At 34.9% G+C, this 21293-nt stretch overlaps 2 protein-coding genes and 2 long non-coding RNA genes across 4 annotated transcripts; all 4 read left to right on the top strand.

Moving 5' to 3' along the window:
* Nucleotides 1-3: 3 nt before the first annotated feature.
* Nucleotides 4-978, top strand: LOC133358225 (uncharacterized). Its single transcript, XR_009757036.1, has 4 exons — nucleotides 4-75; nucleotides 188-332; nucleotides 455-608; nucleotides 913-978. It is a non-coding gene; the product is annotated as an uncharacterized LOC133358225 (long non-coding RNA).
* Nucleotides 979-2863: 1885 nt separating this feature from the next.
* Nucleotides 2864-3736, top strand: LOC133358250 (uncharacterized). Its single transcript, XR_009757041.1, has 3 exons — nucleotides 2864-3013; nucleotides 3317-3382; nucleotides 3700-3736. It is a non-coding gene; the product is annotated as an uncharacterized LOC133358250 (long non-coding RNA).
* Nucleotides 3737-4389: 653 nt separating this feature from the next.
* LOC133358943 (lactadherin-like) lies at nucleotides 4390-9869 on the top strand. The gene is made up of 12 exons (XM_061577333.1): nucleotides 4390-4513; nucleotides 4626-4770; nucleotides 4893-5046; nucleotides 5351-5416; nucleotides 6791-6917; nucleotides 7030-7174; nucleotides 7297-7450; nucleotides 7755-7820; nucleotides 8826-8952; nucleotides 9065-9209; nucleotides 9332-9485; nucleotides 9790-9869. Exons 1-12 carry the CDS (start codon nucleotides 4401-4403, stop codon nucleotides 9867-9869), a joined length of 1476 nt encoding a protein of 491 aa, XP_061433317.1. The 5' UTR covers nucleotides 4390-4400.
* A 971-nt stretch (nucleotides 9870-10840) lies between these two features.
* On the top strand, nucleotides 10841-18746 carry LOC133358927 (uncharacterized). Its single transcript, XM_061577332.1, has 16 exons — nucleotides 10841-10988; nucleotides 11102-11246; nucleotides 11369-11522; nucleotides 11827-11868; nucleotides 13634-13760; nucleotides 13873-14017; nucleotides 14140-14293; nucleotides 14598-14663; nucleotides 15668-15794; nucleotides 15907-16051; nucleotides 16174-16327; nucleotides 16632-16697; nucleotides 17703-17829; nucleotides 17942-18086; nucleotides 18209-18362; nucleotides 18667-18746. The coding sequence occupies exons 1-16, from the start codon at nucleotides 10876-10878 to the stop codon at nucleotides 18744-18746; spliced, it is 1944 nt and encodes a 647-aa protein (XP_061433316.1). The 5' UTR covers nucleotides 10841-10875.
* The last annotated feature ends 2547 nt before the right edge of the window (nucleotides 18747-21293 follow it).

Raw genomic sequence — 21293 nt, 5'->3', positions numbered from 1 at the left:
TGAGCAAACATCAGCAAATTCAGCAAGTTCTGAGGTGGATTCTCATGAATCCTGGACCCCAAACAAACATGACAGGTGTGCCTTATACTCTTCGCAAATGCCCACATCAAGGACATGTTTACTTAAGATCATTATAAGAATCATCTGTACGTTTGCTGACATTAATTCTTCTCTGTATTTTTTCCAGCAACCCATACTTACAATTCGAGTTCACTCCAGGGAATACAGTTATTGGTATACAAATCAAGGGCAAGGAAGAAAAGAACGAGTGGGTTACAAAATTCACAATTTCCTACAGTGTTGATGGAATTGTATGGACTCCGCTAAACAAGGTAATACTTTGACCGGTTTCAACGGGTTAATTGTGAGAGTGTTGTGGAATAACATATCACAATGCAAGTATGCTGACAGGATATTTTAGAGCATATTTGTAATGACTGCTTTTATTTTTCAGATATTTGATGGCAACTCTGAGGAACACAAGGAAACCATCATCTTTTTCGACCAATCTATCCCCTCCAATGCTGCTTATGTCCGTGTTTATCCTGTTGAATATCATGGGCACATCAGCTTATTTGCTCAACTTCTACAAGACTGTCTGAATAAGAGTAAATTACCTATTCTTTATCTTCTGTGTACTACTTTATTGTCAAATGCACTGCTTGGCATCAACAAGAAAATAACTCGTCTTGCATATTTTCCCTCATACTAGTTAATTAATACACATACTCGATTACCAATAATTACACTGGCATTAATAATGTTGACGCTCTTATAAGGTCTTCCTTGCAAAGGAAAAATGTCTGTAAATCACCTCTTGCTCTAAAAAGGTGCCGAAGTTATTGCTATACATATCAACCGCATGAGTATTTTCTGCATCGTACGTGTAACATAACTGTTTTTCCTTAACAGCAACAACTGAAGCACCAACAACGCCCACTCCCACCCCTACAGTGAAAACAACAACAACCACAACACGTAAGGCCATATAATTGCCTTCTTTATATTGGACACCTTAATTCGGTTAAATCCTCCAAATTGAAAGCAACATAAGTCTTTTCAAAATACATCCAACAAAACCATTTCATAAGTACTCATACACTATTACCAATAATTACACTGCCATTAATAATATCGATGTCGTTATGAATACCGACAAAGTATTCCTTGTGAAAGACAATTGTCTGTATATTACCTCTTGCTTTAAAAATGGTTGAATTTATTTCCATAATTATCAACAGTGTACGGATATTTTCTGCACCGCACGTGTAACGTACTTTATTTTTCCTTAACAGCAACAACTGAAACAACAACACCGACAACAACAAGCATTCAAACCACAACACGTAAGGCCATATAATTGCCTTCTTTATATTGGAAACCTTAATTCGGTTCAATCCTCCAAATTGAAAGCAACATAAGTCTTTTCAAAATACATCCAACAAAACCATTTCATAAATACTCATACACTATTACCAATAATTACACTGCCATTACTAATATCGATGTCGTTATGAATACCGACAAAGTATTCCTTGTGAAAGACAATTGTCTGTATATTACCTCTTGCTTTAAAAATGGTTGAATTTATTTCCATAATTATCAACAGTGTACGGATATTTTCTGCACCGCACGTGTAACGTACTTTATTTTTCCTTAACAGCAACAACAACTGAAACAACAACACCGACAACAACAAGCATTCAAACCACAACACGTAAGGCCATATAATTGCCTTCTTTATATTGGAAACTTTAATTCGGTTTAATCCTCCAAATTGAAAGCAATATAAGTCTTAAAGAGGTATCCTGAAATATTCACGTAAAAAAACGTACTTAACTACTTCTATTGATTTCTGCTTAAGATATTGCTCGGTATGAAAAAGGATTAACCATTATTGCATTATAATAGGTTTTTTACCCTTTTTTTCTGGCAACAAAACTGACACCTTTTTACAAGGAATCATGTTTACATTAACCACAATACCTGCAGTCAAAATGCAAACAAAAAACACACCCTGATAATGTATGCACTGTCCTTGAAATTGTTTGCATTTTGACTGCAGGTATTATGGTTAATGTAAACATGATTCCTTGTAAAAAGGTGTCAGTTTTGTTGCCAGAAAAAAGGGTAAAAAACCTATCATGATATTTTGCTTCTAGGCAAAGGAGGTCTCATGATGTAAACATTCTTGCACATATGTACAATGTATGATCATACTCTGTAATGCATGCCGCGTCATTTTCTTTTTACATGAAAAAAACATTCATGCCATAATCATTTAGAATCCTATTCAATGACTCATCGTCAACAAGGGATTTAAACGTAAATTTTGTTTGATTTTCGTTGCAGCTTGCTATTACATAATGCCTATCCCGAAGATAAAATACTCTTCCTCAAGTGATGAGCAAACATCAGCAAATTCAGCAAGTTCTGAGGTGGATTCTCATGAATCCTGGACCCCAAACAAACATGACAGGTGTGCCTTATACTCTTCGCAAATGCCCACATCAAGGACATGTTTACTTAAGATCATTATAAGAATCATCTGTACGTTTGCTGACATTAATTCTTCTCTGTATTTTTTCCAGCAACCCATACTTACAATTCGAGTTCACTCCAGGGAATACAGTTATTGGTATACAAATCAAGGGCAAGGAAGAAAAGAACGAGTGGGTTACAAAATTCACAATTTCCTACAGTGTTGATGGAATTGTATGGACTTCCGCTAAACAAGGTAATACTTTGACCGGTTTCAACGGGTTAATTGTGAGAGTGTTGTGGAATAACATATCACAATGCAAGTATGCTGACAGGATATTTTAAAGCATATTTGTAATGACTGCTTTTATTTTTCAGATATTTGATGGCAACTCTGAGGAACACAAGGAAACCATCATCTTTTTCGACCAATCTATCCCCTCCAATGCTGCTTATGTCCGTGTTTATCCTGTTGAATATCATGGGCACATCAGCTTATTTGCTCAACTTCTACAAGACTGTCTGAATAAGAGTAAATTACCTATTCTTATCTTCTGTGTACTACTTTATTGTCAAATGCACTGCTTGGCATCAACAAGAAAATAACTCGTCTTGCATATTTTCCCTCATACTAGTTAATTAATACACATACTCGATTACCAATAATTACACTGGCATTAATAATGTTGACGCTCTTATAAGGTCTTCCTTGCAAAGGAAAAATGTCTGTAAATCACCTCTTGCTCTAAAAAGGTGCCGAAGTTATTGCTATACATATCAACCGCATGAGTATTTTCTGCATCGTACGTGTAACATAACTGTTTTTCCTTAACAGCAACAACTGAAGCACCAACAACGCCCACTCCCACCCCTACAGTGAAAACAACAACAACCACAACACGTAAGGCCATATAATTGCCTTCTTTATATTGGACACCTTAATTCGGTTAAATCCTCCAAATTGAAAGCAACATAAGTCTTTTCAAAATACATCCAACAAAACCATTTCATAAGTACTCATACACTATTACCAATAATTACACTGCCATTAATAATATCGATGTCGTTATGAATACCGACAAAGTATTCCTTGTGAAAGAGAATTGTCTGTATATTACCTCTTGCTTTAAAAATGGTTGAATTTATTTCCATAATTATCAACAGTGTACGGATATTTTCTGCACCGCACGTGTAACGTACTTTATTTTTCCTTAACAGCAACAACAACTGAAACACCAACACCGACAACAACAAGCATTCAAACCACAACACGTAAGGCCATATAATTGCCATCTTTATATTGGAAACTTTAATTCGGTTTAATCCTCCAAATTGAAAGCAATATAAGTCTTAAAGAGTTATCCTGAAATATTCACGTAAAAAAACGTACTTAACTACTTCTATTGATTTCTGCTTAAGATATTGCTCGGTATGAAAAAGGATTAACCATTATTGCATTATAATAGGTTTTTTACCCTTTTTTCTGGCAACAAAACTGACACCTTTTTACAAGGAATCATGTTTACATTAACCACAATACCTGCAGTCAAAATGCAAACAAAAAACACACCCTGATAATGTATGCACTGTCCTTGAAATTGTTTGCATTTTGACTGCAGGTATTGTGGTTAATGTAAACACGATTCCTTGTAAAAAGGTGTCAGTTTTGTTGCCAGAAAAAAGGGTAAAAAACCTATCATGATATTTTGCTTCTAGCAAAGGAGGTCTTATGATGTAAACATTCTTGCACATTTGTACAATGTATGATCATACTCTGTAATGCATGCCGCGCAATTTTCTTTTTACATGAAAAGAACATTCATGCCATAATCATTTAGAAACCTATTCAATGACTCATCGTCAACAAGGAATTTAAACGTAAATTTTGATTGATTTTCGTTGCAGCTTGCTATTACATAATGCCTATCCCAAAGATAAAATACTCTTCCTCAAGTGATGAGCAAACATCAGCAAATTCAGCAAGTTCTGAGGTGGACTCTCATGAATCCTGGACCCCAAACAAACATGACAGGTGTGCCTGAAACTCTTCGCAAATGCCCACATCAAGGACATGTTTTCTTAAGATCATTATAAGAATCATCTGTACGTTTGCTGACATTAATTCTTCTCTGTATTTTTTCCAGCAACCCATACTTACAATTCGAGTTCACTCCAGGGAATACAGTTATTGGTATACAAATCAAGGGCAAGGAAGAAAAGAACGAGTGGGTTACAAAATTCACAATTTCCTACAGTGTTGATGGAATTGTATGGATTCCGCTAAACAAGGTAATACTTTGACCGGTTTCAACTGGTTAATTGTGAGAGTGTTGTGGAATAACATATCACAATGCAAGTATGCTGACAGGATATTTTAAAGCATATTTGTAATGACTGCTTTTATTTTTCAGATATTTGATGGCAACTCCGAGGAACACAAGGAAACCATCATCTTTTTCGACCAATCTATCCCCTCCAATGCTGCTTATGTTCGTGTTTATCCTGTTGAATATCATGGGCACATCAGCTTATTTGCTCAACTTCTACAAGACTGTCTGAATAAGAGTAAATTACCTATTCCTTATTTTCTTTGTACTACTTTATTGTCAAATGTACTGCTTGGCATCAACAAGAAAATAACTCGTCTTGCATATTTTCCCTCATACTAGTTAATTAATACACATACTCGATTACCAATAATTACACTGGCATTAATAATGTTGACGCTCTGATAAGGTCTTCCTTGCAAAGGAAAAATGTCTGTAAATCACCTCTTGCTCTAAAAAGGTGCCGAAGTTATTGCTATACATATCAACCGCATGAGTATTTTCTGCATCGTACGTGTAACATAACTGTTTTTCCTTAACAGCAACAACTGAAGCACCAACAACGCCCACTCCCACCCCTACAGTGAAAACAACAACAACCACAACACGTAAGGCCATATAATTGCCTTCTTTATATTGGACACCTTAATTCGGTTAAATCCTCCAAATTGAAAGCAACATAAGTCTTTTCAAAATACATCCAACAAAACCATTTCATAAGTACTCATACACTATTACCAATAATTACACTGCCATTAATAATATCGATGTCGTTATGAATACCGACAAAGTATTCCTTGTGAAAGAGAATTGTCTGTATATTACCTCTTGCTTTAAAAATGGTTGAATTTATTTCCATAATTATCAACAGTGTACGGATATTTTCTGCACCGCACGTGTAACGTACTTTATTTTTCCTTAACAGCAACAACTGAAACAACAACACCGACAACAACAAGCATTCAAACCACAACACGTAAGGCCATATAATTGCCTTCTTTATATTGGAAACCTTAATTCGGTTCAATCCTCCAAATTGAAAGCAACATAAGTCTTTTCAAAATACATCCAACAAAACCATTTCATAAATACTCATACACTATTACCAATAATTACACTGCCATTACTAATATCGATGTCGTTATGAATACCGACAAAGTATTCCTTGTGAAAGACAATTGTCTGTATATTACCTCTTGCTTTAAAAATGGTTGAATTTATTTCCATAATTATCAACAGTGTACGGATATTTTCTGCACCGCACGTGTAACGTACTTTATTTTTCCTTAACAGCAACAACAACTGAAACAACAACACCGACAACAACAAGCATTCAAACCACAACACGTAAGGCCATATAATTGCCTTCTTTATATTGGAAACTTTAATTCGGTTTAATCCTCCAAATTGAAAGCAATATAAGTCTTAAAGAGGTATCCTGAAATATTCACGTAAAAAAACGTACTTAACTACTTCTATTGATTTCTGCTTAAGATATTGCTCGGTATGAAAAAGGATTAACCATTATTGCATTATAATAGGTTTTTTACCCTTTTTTTCTGGCAACAAAACTGACACCTTTTTACAAGGAATCATGTTTACATTAACCACAATACCTGCAGTCAAAATGCAAACAAAAAACACACCCTGATAATGTATGCACTGTCCTTGAAATTGTTTGCATTTTGACTGCAGGTATTATGGTTAATGTTAACATGATTCCTTGTAAAAAGGTGTCAGTTTTGTTGCCAGAAAAAAGGGTAAAAAACCTATTATGATATTTTGCTTCTGGCAAAGGAGGTCTCATGATGTAAACATTCTTGCACATATGTACAATGTAAGATCATACTCTGTAATGCATGCCGCGTCATTTTCTTTTTACATGAAAAAAACATTCATGCCATAATCATTTAGAAATCCTATTCAATGACTCATCGTCAACAAGGGATTTAAACGTAAATTTTGTTTGATTTTCGTTGCAGCTTGCTATTACATAATGCCTATCCCGAAGATAAAATACTCTTCCTCAAGTGATGAGCAAACATCGGCAAATTCAGCAAGTTCTGAGGTGGATTCTCATGAATCCTGGACCCCAAACAAACATGACAGGTGTGCCTTATACTCTTCGCAAATGCCCACATCAAGGACATGTTTACTTAAGATCATTATAAGAATCATCTGTACGTTTGCTGACATTAATTCTTCTCTGTATTTTTTCCAGCAACCCATACTTACAATTCGAGTTCACTCCAGGGAATACAGTTATTGGTATACAAATCAAGGGCAAGGAAGAAAAGAACGAGTGGGTTACAAAATTCACAATTTCCTACAGTGTTGATGGAATTGTATGGATTCCGCTAAACAAGGTAATACTTTGACCGGTTTCAACGGGTTAATTGTGAGAGTGTTGTGGAATAACATATCACAATGCAAGTATGCTGACAGGATATTTTAAAGCATATTTGTAATGACTGCTTTTATTTTTCAGATATTTGATGGCAACTCCGAGGAACACAAGGAAACCATCATCTTTTTCGACCAATCTATCCCCTCCGATGCTGCTTATGTTCGTGTTTATCCTGTTGAATATCATGGGCACATCAGCTTACTTGCTCAACTTCTACAAGACTGTCTGAATAAGAGTAAATTAACTATTCCTTATTTTCTTTGTACTACTTTATTGTCAAATGTACTGCTTGGCATCAACAAGAAAACAACTCGTCTTGCATATTTTCCCTCATACTAATTAATTAATACACATACTCGATTACCAATAATTACACTGGCATTAATAATGTTGACGCTCTTATAAGGTCTTCCTTGCAAAGGAAAAATGTCTGTAAATCACCTCTTGCTCTAAAAAGGTGCCGAAGTTATTGCTATACATATCAACCGCATGAGTATTTTCTGCATCGTACGTGTAACATAACTGTTTTTCCTTAACAGCAACAACTGAAGCACCAACAACGCCCACTCCCACCCCTACAGTGAAAACAACAACAACCACAACACGTAAGGCCATATAATTGCCTTCTTTATATTGGAAACCTTAATTCGGTTGAATCCTCCAAATTGAAAGCAACATAAGTCTTTTCAAAATACATCCAACAAAACCATTTCATAAGTACTCATACACTATTACCAATAATTACACTGCCATTAATAATATCGATGTCGTTATGAATACCGACAAAGTATTCCTTGTGAAAGAGAATTGTCTGTATATTACCTCTTGCTTTAAAAATGGTTGAATTTATTTCCATAATTATCAACAGTGTACGGATATTTTCTGCACCGCACGTGTAACGTACTTTATTTTTCCTTAACAGCAACAACAACTGAAACAACAACACCGACAACAACAAGCATTCAAACCACAACACGTAAGGCCATATAATTGCCATTCTTTATATTGGAAACTTTAATTCGGTTTAATCCTCCAAATTGAAAGCAATATAAGTCTTAAAGAGTTATCCTGAAATATTCACGTAAAAAAACGTACTTAACTACTTCTATTGATTTCTGCTTAAGATATTGCTCGGTATGAAAAAGGATTAACCATTATTGCATTATAATAGGTTTTTTACCCTTTTTTCTGGCAACAAAACTGACACCTTTTTACAAGGAATCATGTTTACATTAACCACAATACCTGCAGTCAAAATGCAAACAAAAAACACACCCTGATAATGTATGCACTGTCCTTGAAATTGTTTGCATTTTGACTGCAGGTATTGTGGTTAATGTAAACATGATTCCTTGTAAAAAGGTGTCAGTTTTGTTGCCAGAAAAAAGGGTAAAAAACCTATCATGATATTTTGCTTCTAGCAAAGGAGGTCTTATGATGTAAACATTCTTGCACATTTGTACAATGTATGATCATACTCTGTAATGCATGCCGCGCAATTTTCTTTTTACATGAAAAGAACATTCATGCCATAATCATTTAGAAACCTATTCAATGACTCATCGTCAACAAGGGATTTAAACGTAAATTTTGATTGATTTTCGTTGCAGCTTGCTATTACATAATGCCTATCCCAAAGATAAAATACTCTTCCTCAAGTGATGAGCAAACATCAGCAAATTCAGCAAGTTCTGAGGTGGACTCTCATGAATCCTGGACCCCAAACAAACATGACAGGTGTGCCTGAAACTCTTCGCAAATGCCCACATCAAGGACATGTTTTCTTAAGATCATTATAAGAATCATCTGTACGTTTGCTGACATTAATTCTTCTCTGTATTTTTTCCAGCAACCCATACTTACAATTCGAGTTCACTCCAGGGAATACAGTTATTGGTATACAAATCAAGGGCAAGGAAGAAAAGAACGAGTGGGTTACAAAATTCACAATTTCCTACAGTGTTGATGGAATTGTATGGATTCCGCTAAACAAGGTAATACTTTGACCGGTTTCAACTGGTTAATTGTGAGAGTGTTGTGGAATAACATATCACAATGCAAGTATGCTGACAGGATATTTTAAAGCATATTTGTAATGACTGCTTTTATTTTTCAGATATTTGATGGCAACTCCGAGGAACACAAGGAAACCATCATCTTTTTCGACCAATCTATCCCCTCCGATGCTGCTTATGTTCGTGTTTATCCTGTTGAATATCATGGGCACATCAGCTTACTTGCTCAACTTCTACAAGACTGTCTGAATAAGAGTAAATTACCTATTCCTTATTTTCTTTGTACTACTTTATTGTCAAATGTACTGCTTGGCATCAACAAGAAAATAACTCGTCTTGCATATTTTCCCTCATACTAGTTAATTAATACACATACTCGATTACCAATAATTACACTGGCATTAATAATGTTGACGCTCTGATAAGGTCTTCCTTGCAAAGGAAAAATGTCTGTAAATCACCTCTTGCTCTAAAAAGGTGCCGAATTTATTGCTATACATATCAACCGCATGAGTATTTTCTGCATCGTACGTGTAACATAACTGTTTTTCCTTAACAGCAACAACTGAAGCACCAACAACGCCCACTCCTACCCCTACAGTGAAAACAACAACAACCACAACACGTAAGGCCATATAATTGCCTTCTTTATATTGGAAACCTTAATTTGGTTGAATCCTCCAAATTGAAAGCAACATAAGTCTTTTCAAAATACATCCAACAAAACCATTTCATAAGTACTCATACACTATTACCAATAATTACACTGCCATTAATAATATCGATGTCGTTATGAATACCGACAAAGTATTCCTTGTGAAAGAGAATTGTCTGTATATTACCTCTTGCTTTAAAAATGGTTGAATTTATTTCCATAATTATCAACAGTGTACGGATATTTTCTGCACCGCACGTGTAACGTACTTTATTTTTCCTTAACAGCAACAACAACTGAAACAACAACACCGACAACAACAAGCATTCAAACCACAACACGTAAGGCCATATAATTGCCTTCTTTATATTGGAAACTTTAATTCGGTTTAATCCTCCAAATTGAAAGCAATATAAGTCTTAAAGAGTTATCCTGAAATATTCACGTAAAAAAACGTACTTAACTACTTCTATTGATTTCTGCTTAAGATATTGCTCGGTATGAAAAAGGATTAACCATTATTGCATTATAATAGGTTTTTTACCCTTTTTTCTGGCAACAAAACTGACACCTTTTTACAAGGAATCATGTTTACATTTTACCACAATATCCTGCAGTCAAAATGCAAACAAAAAACACACCCTGATAATGTATGCACTGTCCTTGAAATTGTTTGCATTTTGACTGCAGGTATTGTGGTTAATGTAAACATGATTCCTTGTAAAAAGGTGTCAGTTTTGTTGCCAGAAAAAAGGGTAAAAAACCTATCATGATATTTTGCTTCTAGCAAAGGAGGTCTTATGATGTAAACATTCTTGCACATTTGTACAATGTATGATCATACTCTGTAATGCATGCCGCGTCATTTTCTTTTTACATGAAAAAAACATTCATGCCATAATCATTTAGAAACCTATTCAATGACTCATCGTCAACAAGGGATTTAAACGTAAATTTTGTTTGATTTTCGTTGCAGCTTGCTATTACATAATGCCTATCCCAAAGATAAAATACTCTTCCTCAAGTGATGAGCAAACATCAGCAAATTCAGCAAGTTCTGAGGTGGACTCTCATGAATCCTGGACCCCAAACAAACATGACAGGTGTGCCTGAAACTCTTCGCAAATGCCCACATCAAGGACATGTTTTTCTTAAGATCATTATAAGAATCATCTGTACGTTTGCTGACATTAATTCTTCTCTGTATTTTTTCCAGCAACCCATACTTACAATTCGAGTTCACTCCAGGGAATACAGTTATTGGTATACAAATCAAGGGCAAGGAAGAAAAGAACGAGTGGGTTACAAAATTCACAATTTCCTACAGTGTTGATGGAATTGTATGGATTCCGCTAAACAAGGTAATACTTTGACCGGTTTCAACTGGTTAATTGTGAGAGTGTTGTGGTATAACATATCACAATGCAAGTATGCTGACAGGATATTTTAAAGCATATTTGTAATGACTGCTTTTATTTTTCAGATATTTGATGGCAACTCCGAGGAACACAAGGAAACCATCATCTTTTTCGACCAATCTATCCCCTCCGATGCTGCTTATGTTCGTGTTTATCCTGTTGAATATCATGGGCACATCAGCTTACTTGCTCAACTTCTACAAGACTGTCTGAATAAGAGTAAATTACCTATTCCTTATTTTCTTTGTACTACTTTATTGTCAAATGTACTGCTTGGCATCAACAAGAAAATAACTCGTCTTGCATATTTTCCCTCATACTAGTTAATTAATACACATACTCGATTACCAATAATTACACTGGCATTAATAATGTTGACGCTCTGATAAGGTCTTCCTTGCAAAGGAAAAATGTCTGTAAATCACCTCTTGCTCTAAAAAGGTGCCGAATTTATTGCTATACATATCAACCGCATGAGTATTTTCTGCATCGTACGTGTAACATAACTGTTTTTCCTTAACAGCAACAACTGAAGCACCAACAACGCCCACTCCCTACCCCTACAGTGAAAACAACAACAACCACAACACGTAAGGCCATATAATTGCCTTCTTTATATTGGAAACCTTAATTCGGTTGAATCCTCCAAATTGAAAGCAACATAAGTCTTTTCAAAATACATCCAACAAAACCATTTCATAAGTACTCATACACTATTACCAATAATTACACTGCCATTAATAATATCGATGTCGTTATGAATACCGACAAAGTATTCCTTGTGAAAGAGAATTGTCTGTATATTACCTCTTGCTTTAAAAATGGTTGAATTTATTTCCATAATTATCAACAGTGTACGGATATTTTCTGCACCGCACGTGTAACGTACTTTATTTTTCCTTAACAGCAACAACTGAAACAACAACACCGACAACAACAAGCATTCAAACCACAACACGTAAGGCCATATAATTGCCTTCTTTATATTGGAAACCTTAATTCGGTTCAATCCTCCAAATTGAAAGCAACATAAGTCTTTTCAAAATACATCCAACAAAACCATTTCATAAATACTCATACACTATTACCAATAATTACACTGCCATTAATAATATCGATGTCGTTATGAATACCGACAAAGTATTCCTTGTGAAAGAGAATTGTCTGTATATTACCTCTTGCTTTAAAAATGGTTGAATTTATTTCCATAATTATCAACAGTGTACGGATATTTTCTGCACCGCACGTGTAACGTACTTTATTTTTCCTTAACAGCAACAACTGAAACAACAACACCGACAACAACAAGCATTCAAACCACAACACGTAAGGCCATATAATTGCCTTCTTTATATTGGAAACCTTAATTCGGTTCAATCCTCCAAATTGAAAGCAACATAAGTCTTTTCAAAATACATCCAACAAAACCATTTCATAAATACTCATACACTATTACCAATAATTACACTGCCATTACTAATATCGATGTCGTTATGAATACCGACAAAGTATTCCTTGTGAAAGACAATTGTCTGTATATTACCTCTTGCTTTAAAAATGGTTGAATTTATTTCCATAATTATCAACAGTGTACGGATATTTTCTGCACCGCACGTGTAACGTACTTTATTTTTCCTTAACAGCAACAACAACTGAAACAACAACACCGACAACAACAAGCATTCAAACCACAACACGTAAGGCCATATAATTGCCTTCTTTATATTGGAAACTTTAATTCGGTTTAATCCTCCAAATTGAAAGCAATATAAGTCTTAAAGAGGTATCCTGAAATATTCACGTAAAAAAACGTACTTAACTACTTCTATTGATTTCTGCTTAAGATATTGCTCGGTATGAAAAAGGATTAACCATTCTTGCATTATAATAGGTTTTTTACCCTTTTTTCTGGCAACAAAACTGACACCTTTTTACAAGGAATCATTTTTACATTAACCACAATACCTGCAGTCAAAATGCAAACAAAAAACACACCCTGATAATGTATGCACTGTCCTTGAAATTGTTTGCATTTTGACTGCAGGTATTGTGGTTAATGTAAACATGATTCCTTGTAAAAAGGTGTCAGTTTTGTTGCCAGAAAAAAGGGTAAAAAACCTATCATGATATTTTGCTTCTAGCAAAGGAGGTCTTATGATGTAAACATTCTTGCACATTTGTACAATGTATGATCATACTCTGTAATGCATGCCACGTCATTTTCTTTTTACATGAAAAAAACATTCATGCCATAATCATTTAGAAACCTATTCAATGACTCATCGTCAACAAGGGATTTAAACGTAAATTTTGTTTGATTTTCGTTGCAGCTTGCTATTACATAATGCCTATCCCGAAGATAAAATACTCTTCCTCAAGTGATGAGCAAACATCGGCAAATTCAGCAAGTTCTGAGGTGGATTCTCATGAATCCTGGACCCCAAACAAACATGACAGGTGTGCCTTATACTCTTCGCAAATGCCCACATCAAGGACATGTTTACTTAAGATCATTATAAGAATCATCTGTACGTTTGCTGACATTAATTCTTCTCTGTATTTTTTCCAGCAACCCATACTTACAATTCGAGTTCACTCCAGGGAATACAGTTATTGGTATACAAATCAAGGGCAAGGAAGAAAAGAACGAGTGGGTTACAAAATTCACAATTTCCTACAGTGTTGATGGAATTGTATGGATTCCGCTAAACAAGGTAATACTTTGACCGGTTTCAACGGGTTAATTGTGAGAGTGTTGTGGAATAACATATCACAATGCAAGTATGCTGACAGGATATTTTAAAGCATATTTGTAATGACTGCTTTTATTTTTCAGATATTTGATGGCAACTCCGAGGAACACAAGGAAACCATCATCTTTTTCGACCAATCTATCCCCTCCGATGCTGCTTATGTTCGTGTTTATCCTGTTGAATATCATGGGCACATCAGCTTACTTGCTCAACTTCTACAAGACTGTCTGAATAAGAGTAAATTAACTATTCCTTATTTTCTTTGTACTACTTTATTGTCAAATGTACTGCTTGGCATCAACAAGAAAACAACTCGTCTTGCATATTTTCCCTCATACTAATTAATTAATACACATACTCGATTACCAATAATTACACTGGCATTAATAATGTTGACGCTCTTATAAGGTCTTCCTTGCAAAGGAAAAATGTCTGTAAATCACCTCTTGCTCTAAAAAAGTGCCGAATTTATTGCTATACATATCAACCGCATGAGTATTTTCTGCATCGTACGTGTAACATAACTGTTTTTCCTTAACAGCAACAACTGAAGCACCAACAACGCCCACTCCCACCCCTACAGTGAAAACAACAACAACCACAACACGTAAGGCCATATAATTGCCTTCTTTATATTGGAAACCTTAATTCGGTTGAATCCTCCAAATTGAAAGCAACATAAGTCTTTTCAAAATACATCCAACAAAACCATTTCATAAGTACTCATACACTATTACCAATAATTACACTGCCATTAATAATATCGATGTCGTTATGAATACCGACAAAGTATTCCTTGTGAAAGAGAATTGTCTGTATATTACCTCTTGCTTTAAAAATGGTTGAATTTATTTCCATAATTATCAACAGTGTACGGATATTTTCTGCACCGCACGTGTAACGTACTTTATTTTTCCTTAACAGCAACAACAACTGAAACAACAACACCGACAACAACAAGCATTCAAACCACAACACGTAAGGCCATATAATTGCCTTCTTTATATTGGAAACTTTAATTCGGTTTAATCCTCCAAATTGAAAGCAATATAAGTCTTAAAGAGTTATCCTGAAATATTCACGTAAAAAAACGTACTTAACTACTTCTATTGATTTCTGCTTAAGATATTGCTCGGTATGAAAAAGGATTAACCATTCTTGCATTATAATAGGTTTTTTACCCTTTTTTCTGGCAACAAAACTGACACCTTTTTACAAGGAATCATTTTTACATTAACCACAATACCTGCAGTCAAAATGCAAACAAAAAACACACCCTGATAATGTATGCACTGTCCTTGAAATTGTTTGCATTTTGACTGCAGGTATTGTGGTTAATGTAAACATGATTCCTTGTAAAAAGGTGTCAGTTTTGTTGCCAGAAAAAAGGGTAAAAAACCTATCATGATATTTTGCTTCTAGCAAAGGAGGTCTTATGATGTAAACATTCTTGCACATTTGTACAATGTATGATCATACTCTGTAATGCATGCCGCGTCATTTTCTTTTTACATGAAAAAACATTCATGCCATAATCATTTAGAAACCTATTCAATGACTCATCGTCAACAAGGGATTTAAACGTAAATTTTGATTTGATTTTCGTTGCAGCTTGCTATTACATAATGCCTATCCCAAAGATAAAATACTCTTCCTCAAGTGATGAGCAAACATCAGCAAATTCAGCAAGTTCTGAGGTGGACTCTCATGAATCCTGGACCCCAAACAAACATGACAGGTGTGCCTGAAACTCTTCGCAAATGCCCACATCAAGGACATGTTTTCTTAAGATCATTATAAGAATCATCTGTACGTTTGCTGACATTAATTCTTCTCTGTATTTTTTCCAGCAACCCATACTTACAATTCGAGTTCACTCCAGGGAATACAGTTATTGGTATACAAATCAAGGGCAAGGAAGAAAAGAACGAGTGGGTTACAAAATTCACAATTTCCTACAGTGTTGATGGAATTGTATGGATTCCGCTAAACAAGGTAATACTTTGACCGGTTTCAACTGGTTAATTGTGAGAGTGTTGTGGTATAACATATCACAATGCAAGTATGCTGACAGGATATTTTAAAGCATATTTGTAATGACTGCTTTTATTTTTCAGATATTTGATGGCAACTCCGAGGAACACAAGGAAACCATCATCTTTTTCGACCAATCTATCCCCTCCGATGCTGCTTATGTTCGTGTTTATCCTGTTGAATATCATGGGCACATCAGCTTACTTGCTCAACTTCTACAAGACTGTCTGAATAAGAGTAAATTACCTATTCCTTATTTTCTTTGTACTACTTTATTGTAAAATGTACTGCTTGGCATCAACAAGAAAATAACTCGTCTTGCATATTTTCCCTCATACTAGTTAATTAATACACATACTCGATTACCAATAATTACACTGGCATTAATAATGTTGACGCTCTTATAAGGTCTTCCTTGCAAAGGAAAAATGTCTGTAAATCACCTCTTGCTCTAAAAAAGTGCCGAATTTATTGCTATACATATCAACCGCATGAGTATTTTCTGTATCGTACGTGTAACATAACTGTTTTTCCTTAACAGCAACAACTGAAACACCAACAACTCCCACTCCCACCCCTACAGTGAAAACAACAACAACCACAACACGTAAGGCCATATAATTGCCTTCTTTATATTGGAAACCTTAATTCGGTTGAATCCTCCAAATTGAAAGCAACATAAGTCTTTTCAAAATACATCCAACAAAACCATTTCATAAGTACTCATACACTATTACCAATAATTACACTGCCATTAATAATATCGATGTCGTTATGAATACCGACAAAGTATTCCTTGTGAAAGAGAATTGTCTGTATATTACCTCTTGCTTTAAAAATGGTTGAATTTATTTCCATAATTATCAACAGTGTACGGATATTTTCTGCACCGCACGTGTAACGTACTTTATTTTTCCTTAACAGCAACAACAACTGAAACAACAACACCGACAACAACAAGCATTCAAACCACAACACGTAAGGCCATATAATTGCCTTCTTTATATTGGAAACTTTAATTCGGTTTAATCCTCCAAATTGAAAGCAATATAAGTCTTAAAGAGTTATCCTGAAATATTCACGTAAAAAAACGTACTTAACTACTTCTATTGATTTCTGCTTAAGATATTGCTCGGTATGAAAAAGGATTAACCATTATTGCATTATAATAGGTTTTTTACCCTTTTTTCTGGCAACAAAACTGACACCTTTTTACAAGGAATCATGTTTACATTTTACCACAATATCTGCAGTCAAAATGCAAACAAAAAACACACCCTGATAATGTATGCACTGTCCTTGAAATTGTTTGCATTTTGACTGCAGGTATTGTGGTTAATGTAAACATGATTCCTTGTAAAAAGGTGTCAGTTTTGTTGCCAGAAAAAAGGGTAAAAAACCTATCATGATATTTTGCTTCTAGCAAAGGAGGTCTTATGATGTAAACATTCTTGCACATTTGTACAATGTATGATCATACTCTGTAATGCATGCCGCGTCATTTTCTTTTTACATGAAAAAAACATTCATGCCATAATCATTTAGAAACCTATTCAATGACTCATCGTCAACAAGGGATTTAAACGTAAATTTTGTTTGATTTTCGTTGCAGCTTGCTATTACATAATGCCTATCCCGAAGATAAAATACTCTTCCTCAAGTGATGAGCAAACATCGGCAAATTCAGCAAGTTCTGAGGTGGATTCTCATGAATCCTGGACCCCAAACAAACATGACAGGTGTGTCTGAAACTCTTCGCAAATGCCCACATCAAGGACATGTTTACTTAAGATCATTATAAGAATCATCTGTACGTTTGCTGACATTAATTCTTCTCTGTATTTTTTCCAGCAACCCATACTTACAATTCGAGTTCACTCCAGGGAATACAGTTATTGGTATACAAATCAAGGGCAAGGAAGAAAAGAACGAGTGGGTTACAAAATTCACAATTTCCTACAGTGTTGATGGAATTGTATGGATTCCGCTAAACAAGGTAATACTTTGACCGGTTTCAACTGGTTAATTGTGAGAGTGTTGTGGAATAACATATCACAATGCAAGTATGCTGACAGGATATTTTAAAGCATATTTGTAATGACTGCTTTTATTTTTCAGATATTTGATGGCAACTCCGAGGAACACAAGGAAACCATCATCTTTTTCGACCAATCTATCCCCTCCAATGCTGCTTATGTTCGTGTTTATCCTGTTGAATATCATGGGCACATCAGCTTACTTGCTCAACTTCTACAAGACTGTCTGAATAAGAGTAAATTACCTATTCCTTATTTTCTTTGTACTACTTTATTGTAAAATGTACTGCTTGGCATCAACAAGAAAATAACTCGTCTTGCATATTTTCCCTCATACTAGTTAATTAATACACATACTCGATTACCAATAATTACACTGGCATTAATAATGTTGACGCTCTGATAAGGTCTTCCTTGCAAAGGAAAAATGTCTGTAAATCACCTCTTGCTCTAAAAAGGTGCCGAATTTATTGCTATACATATCAACCGCATGAGTATTTTCTGCATCGTACGTGTAACATAACTGTTTTTCCTTAACAGCAACAACTGAAGCACCAACAACGCCCACTCCTACCCCTACAGTGAAAACAACAACAACCACAACACGTAAGGCCATATAATTGCCTTCTTTATATTGGAAACCTTAATTCGGTTAAATCCTCCAAATTGAAAGCAACATAAGTCTTTTCAAAATACATCCAACAAAACCATTTCATAAGTACTCATACACTATTACCAATAATTACACTGCCATTAATAATATCGATGTCGTTATGAATACCGACAAAGTATTCCTTGTGAAAGAGAATTGTCTGTATATACCTCTTGCTTTAAAATGGTTGAATTTATTTCCATAATTATCAACAGTGTACGGATATTTTCTGCACCGCACGTGTAACGTACTTATTTTTCCTTAACAGCAACAACTGAAACAACAACACCGACAACAACAAGCATTCAAACCACAACACGTAAGGCCATATAATTGCCTTCTTATATTGGAAACCTTAATTCGGTTCAATCCTCCAAATTGAAAGCAACATAAGTCTTTTCAAAATACATCCAACAAAACCATTTCATAAATACTCATACACTATTACCAATAATTACACTGCCATTAATAATATCGATGTCGTTATGAATACCGACAAAGTATTCCTTGTGAAAGAGAATTGTCTGTATATTACCTCTGCTTTAAAAATGGTTGAATTTATTTCCATAATTATCAACAGTGTACGGAATTTTCTGCACCGCACGTGTAACGTACTTTATTTTTCCTTAACAGCAACAACTGAAACAACAACACCGACAACAACAAGCATTCAAACACAACAGTAAGGCCATAAATTGCCTTCTTTATATTGGAAACCTTAATTCGGTTCAATCCTCCAAATTGAAAGCAACATAAGTCTTTTCAAAATACATCCAACAAACCATTTCATAAATACTCATACACTATTACCAATAATTACACTGCCATTACTAATATCGATGTCGTTATGAATACCGACAAAGTATTCCTTGTGAAAGACAATTGTCTGTATATTACCTCTTGCTTTAAAATGGTTGAATTATTTCCATAATTATCAACAGTGTACGGATTTTCTGCACGCACGTGTAACGTACTTTTTTTTCCTTAACAGCAACAACTACAACACCGACAACAACAAGCATTCAAACCACAACACGTAAGGCCATATAATTGCCTTCTTTATATTGGAAACTTTAATTCGGTTTAATCCTCCAAATTGAAAGCAATATAAGTCTTAAAGAGTTATCCTGAAATATTCACGTAAAAAAACGTACTTAACTACTTCTATTGATTTCTGCTTAAGATATTGCTCGGTATGAAAAAGGATTAACCATTATTGCATTATAATAGGTTTTTTACCCTTTTTTCTGGCAACAAAACTGACACCTTTTTACAAGGAATCATGTTTACATTTAACCACAATATCCTGCAGTCAAAATGCAAACAAAAAACACACCCTGATAATGTATGCACTGTCCTTGAAATTGTTTGCATTTTGACTGCAGGTATTGTGGTTAATGTAAACATGATTCCTTGTAAAAAGGTGTCAGTTTTGTTGCCAGAAAAAAGGGTAAAAAACCTATCATGATATTTTGCTTCTAGCAAAGGAGGTCTTATGATGTAAACATTCTTGCACATTTGTACAATGTATGATCATACTCTGTAATGCATGCCGCGTCATTTTCTTTTTACATGAAAAAAACATTCATGCCATAATCATTTAGAAACCTATTCAATGACTCATCGTCAACAAGGGATTTAAACGTAAATTTTGTTTGATTTTCGTTGCAGCTTGCTATTACATAATGCCTATCCCGAAGATAAAATACTCTTCCTCAAGTGATGAGCAAACATCGGCAAATTCAGCAAGTTCTGAGGTGGATTCTCATGAATCCTGGACCCCAAACAAACATGACAGGTGTGTCTGAAACTCTTCGCAAATGCCCACATCAAGGACATGTTTACTTAAGATCATTATAAGAATCATCTGTACGTTTGCTGACATTAATTCTTCTCTGTATTTTTTCCAGCAACCCATACTTACAATTCGAGTTCACTCCAGGGAATACAGTTATTGGTATACAAATCAAGGGCAAGGAAGAAAAGAACGAGTGGGTTACAAAATTCACAATTTCCTACAGTGTTGATGGAATTGTATGGATTTCCGCTAAACAAGGTAATACTTTGACCGGTTTCAACGGGTTAATTGTGAGAGTGTTGTGGAATAACATATCACAATGCAAGTATGCTGACAGGATATTTTAAAGCATATTTGTATGACTGCTTTATTTTTCAGATATTTGATGGCAACTCTAAGGAACACAAGGAAACCATCATCTTTTCGACCAATCTATCCCCTCCGATGCTGCTTATGTCCGTGTTTATGCCTGTTGATATCATGGGCACATCAGCTTACTTGCTCAACTTCTACAAGACTGTCTGAATAAGAGTAAATTACCTATCCTTATTTTCTTTGTACTACTTAATTGTAAATGTACTGCTTGGCATCAACAGAAATACACTCGTCTGCATATTCCCATACTAGTTAATTAATACAACATACCGATACCAATAATAACACTGGCATTAATAATGTTGACGCTCTTATAGGTCTTCCTTGCAAAGGAAAATGTCT

Source organism: Lethenteron reissneri, chromosome 7 (genome assembly GCF_015708825.2).
Source record: "Lethenteron reissneri isolate LAM-NWPU_2019-01 chromosome 7, ASM1570882v1, whole genome shotgun sequence".
Lineage (NCBI taxonomy): Eukaryota > Metazoa > Chordata > Hyperoartia > Petromyzontiformes > Petromyzontidae > Lethenteron > Lethenteron reissneri.
This window is presented reverse-complemented; position numbering and strand designations above follow the sequence as displayed.

Bases quoted from the DNA above. Each gene is read 5' to 3' on its own strand.
- LOC133358943 (XM_061577333.1), top strand. From the start codon at position 4,401: ATGCCTATCCCAAAGATAAAATACTCTTCCTCAAGTGATGAGCAAACA. The intron at 5,417-6,790 runs GTAAGGCCATAT...TTTTCGTTGCAG, and splicing joins AACAACAACAACCACAACAC to CTTGCTATTACATAATGCCT. The intron at 6,918-7,029 runs GTGTGCCTTATA...TATTTTTTCCAG, and splicing joins ACCCCAAACAAACATGACAG to CAACCCATACTTACAATTCG.
- LOC133358927 (XM_061577332.1), top strand. From the start codon at position 10,876: ATGCCTATCCCAAAGATAAAATACTCTTCCTCAAGTGATGAGCAAACA. The intron at 14,018-14,139 runs GTAATACTTTGA...TTTATTTTTCAG, and splicing joins TATGGATTCCGCTAAACAAG to ATATTTGATGGCAACTCCGA. The intron at 18,363-18,666 runs GTAAATTACCTA...TTTCCTTAACAG, and splicing joins ACAAGACTGTCTGAATAAGA to CAACAACTGAAGCACCAACA.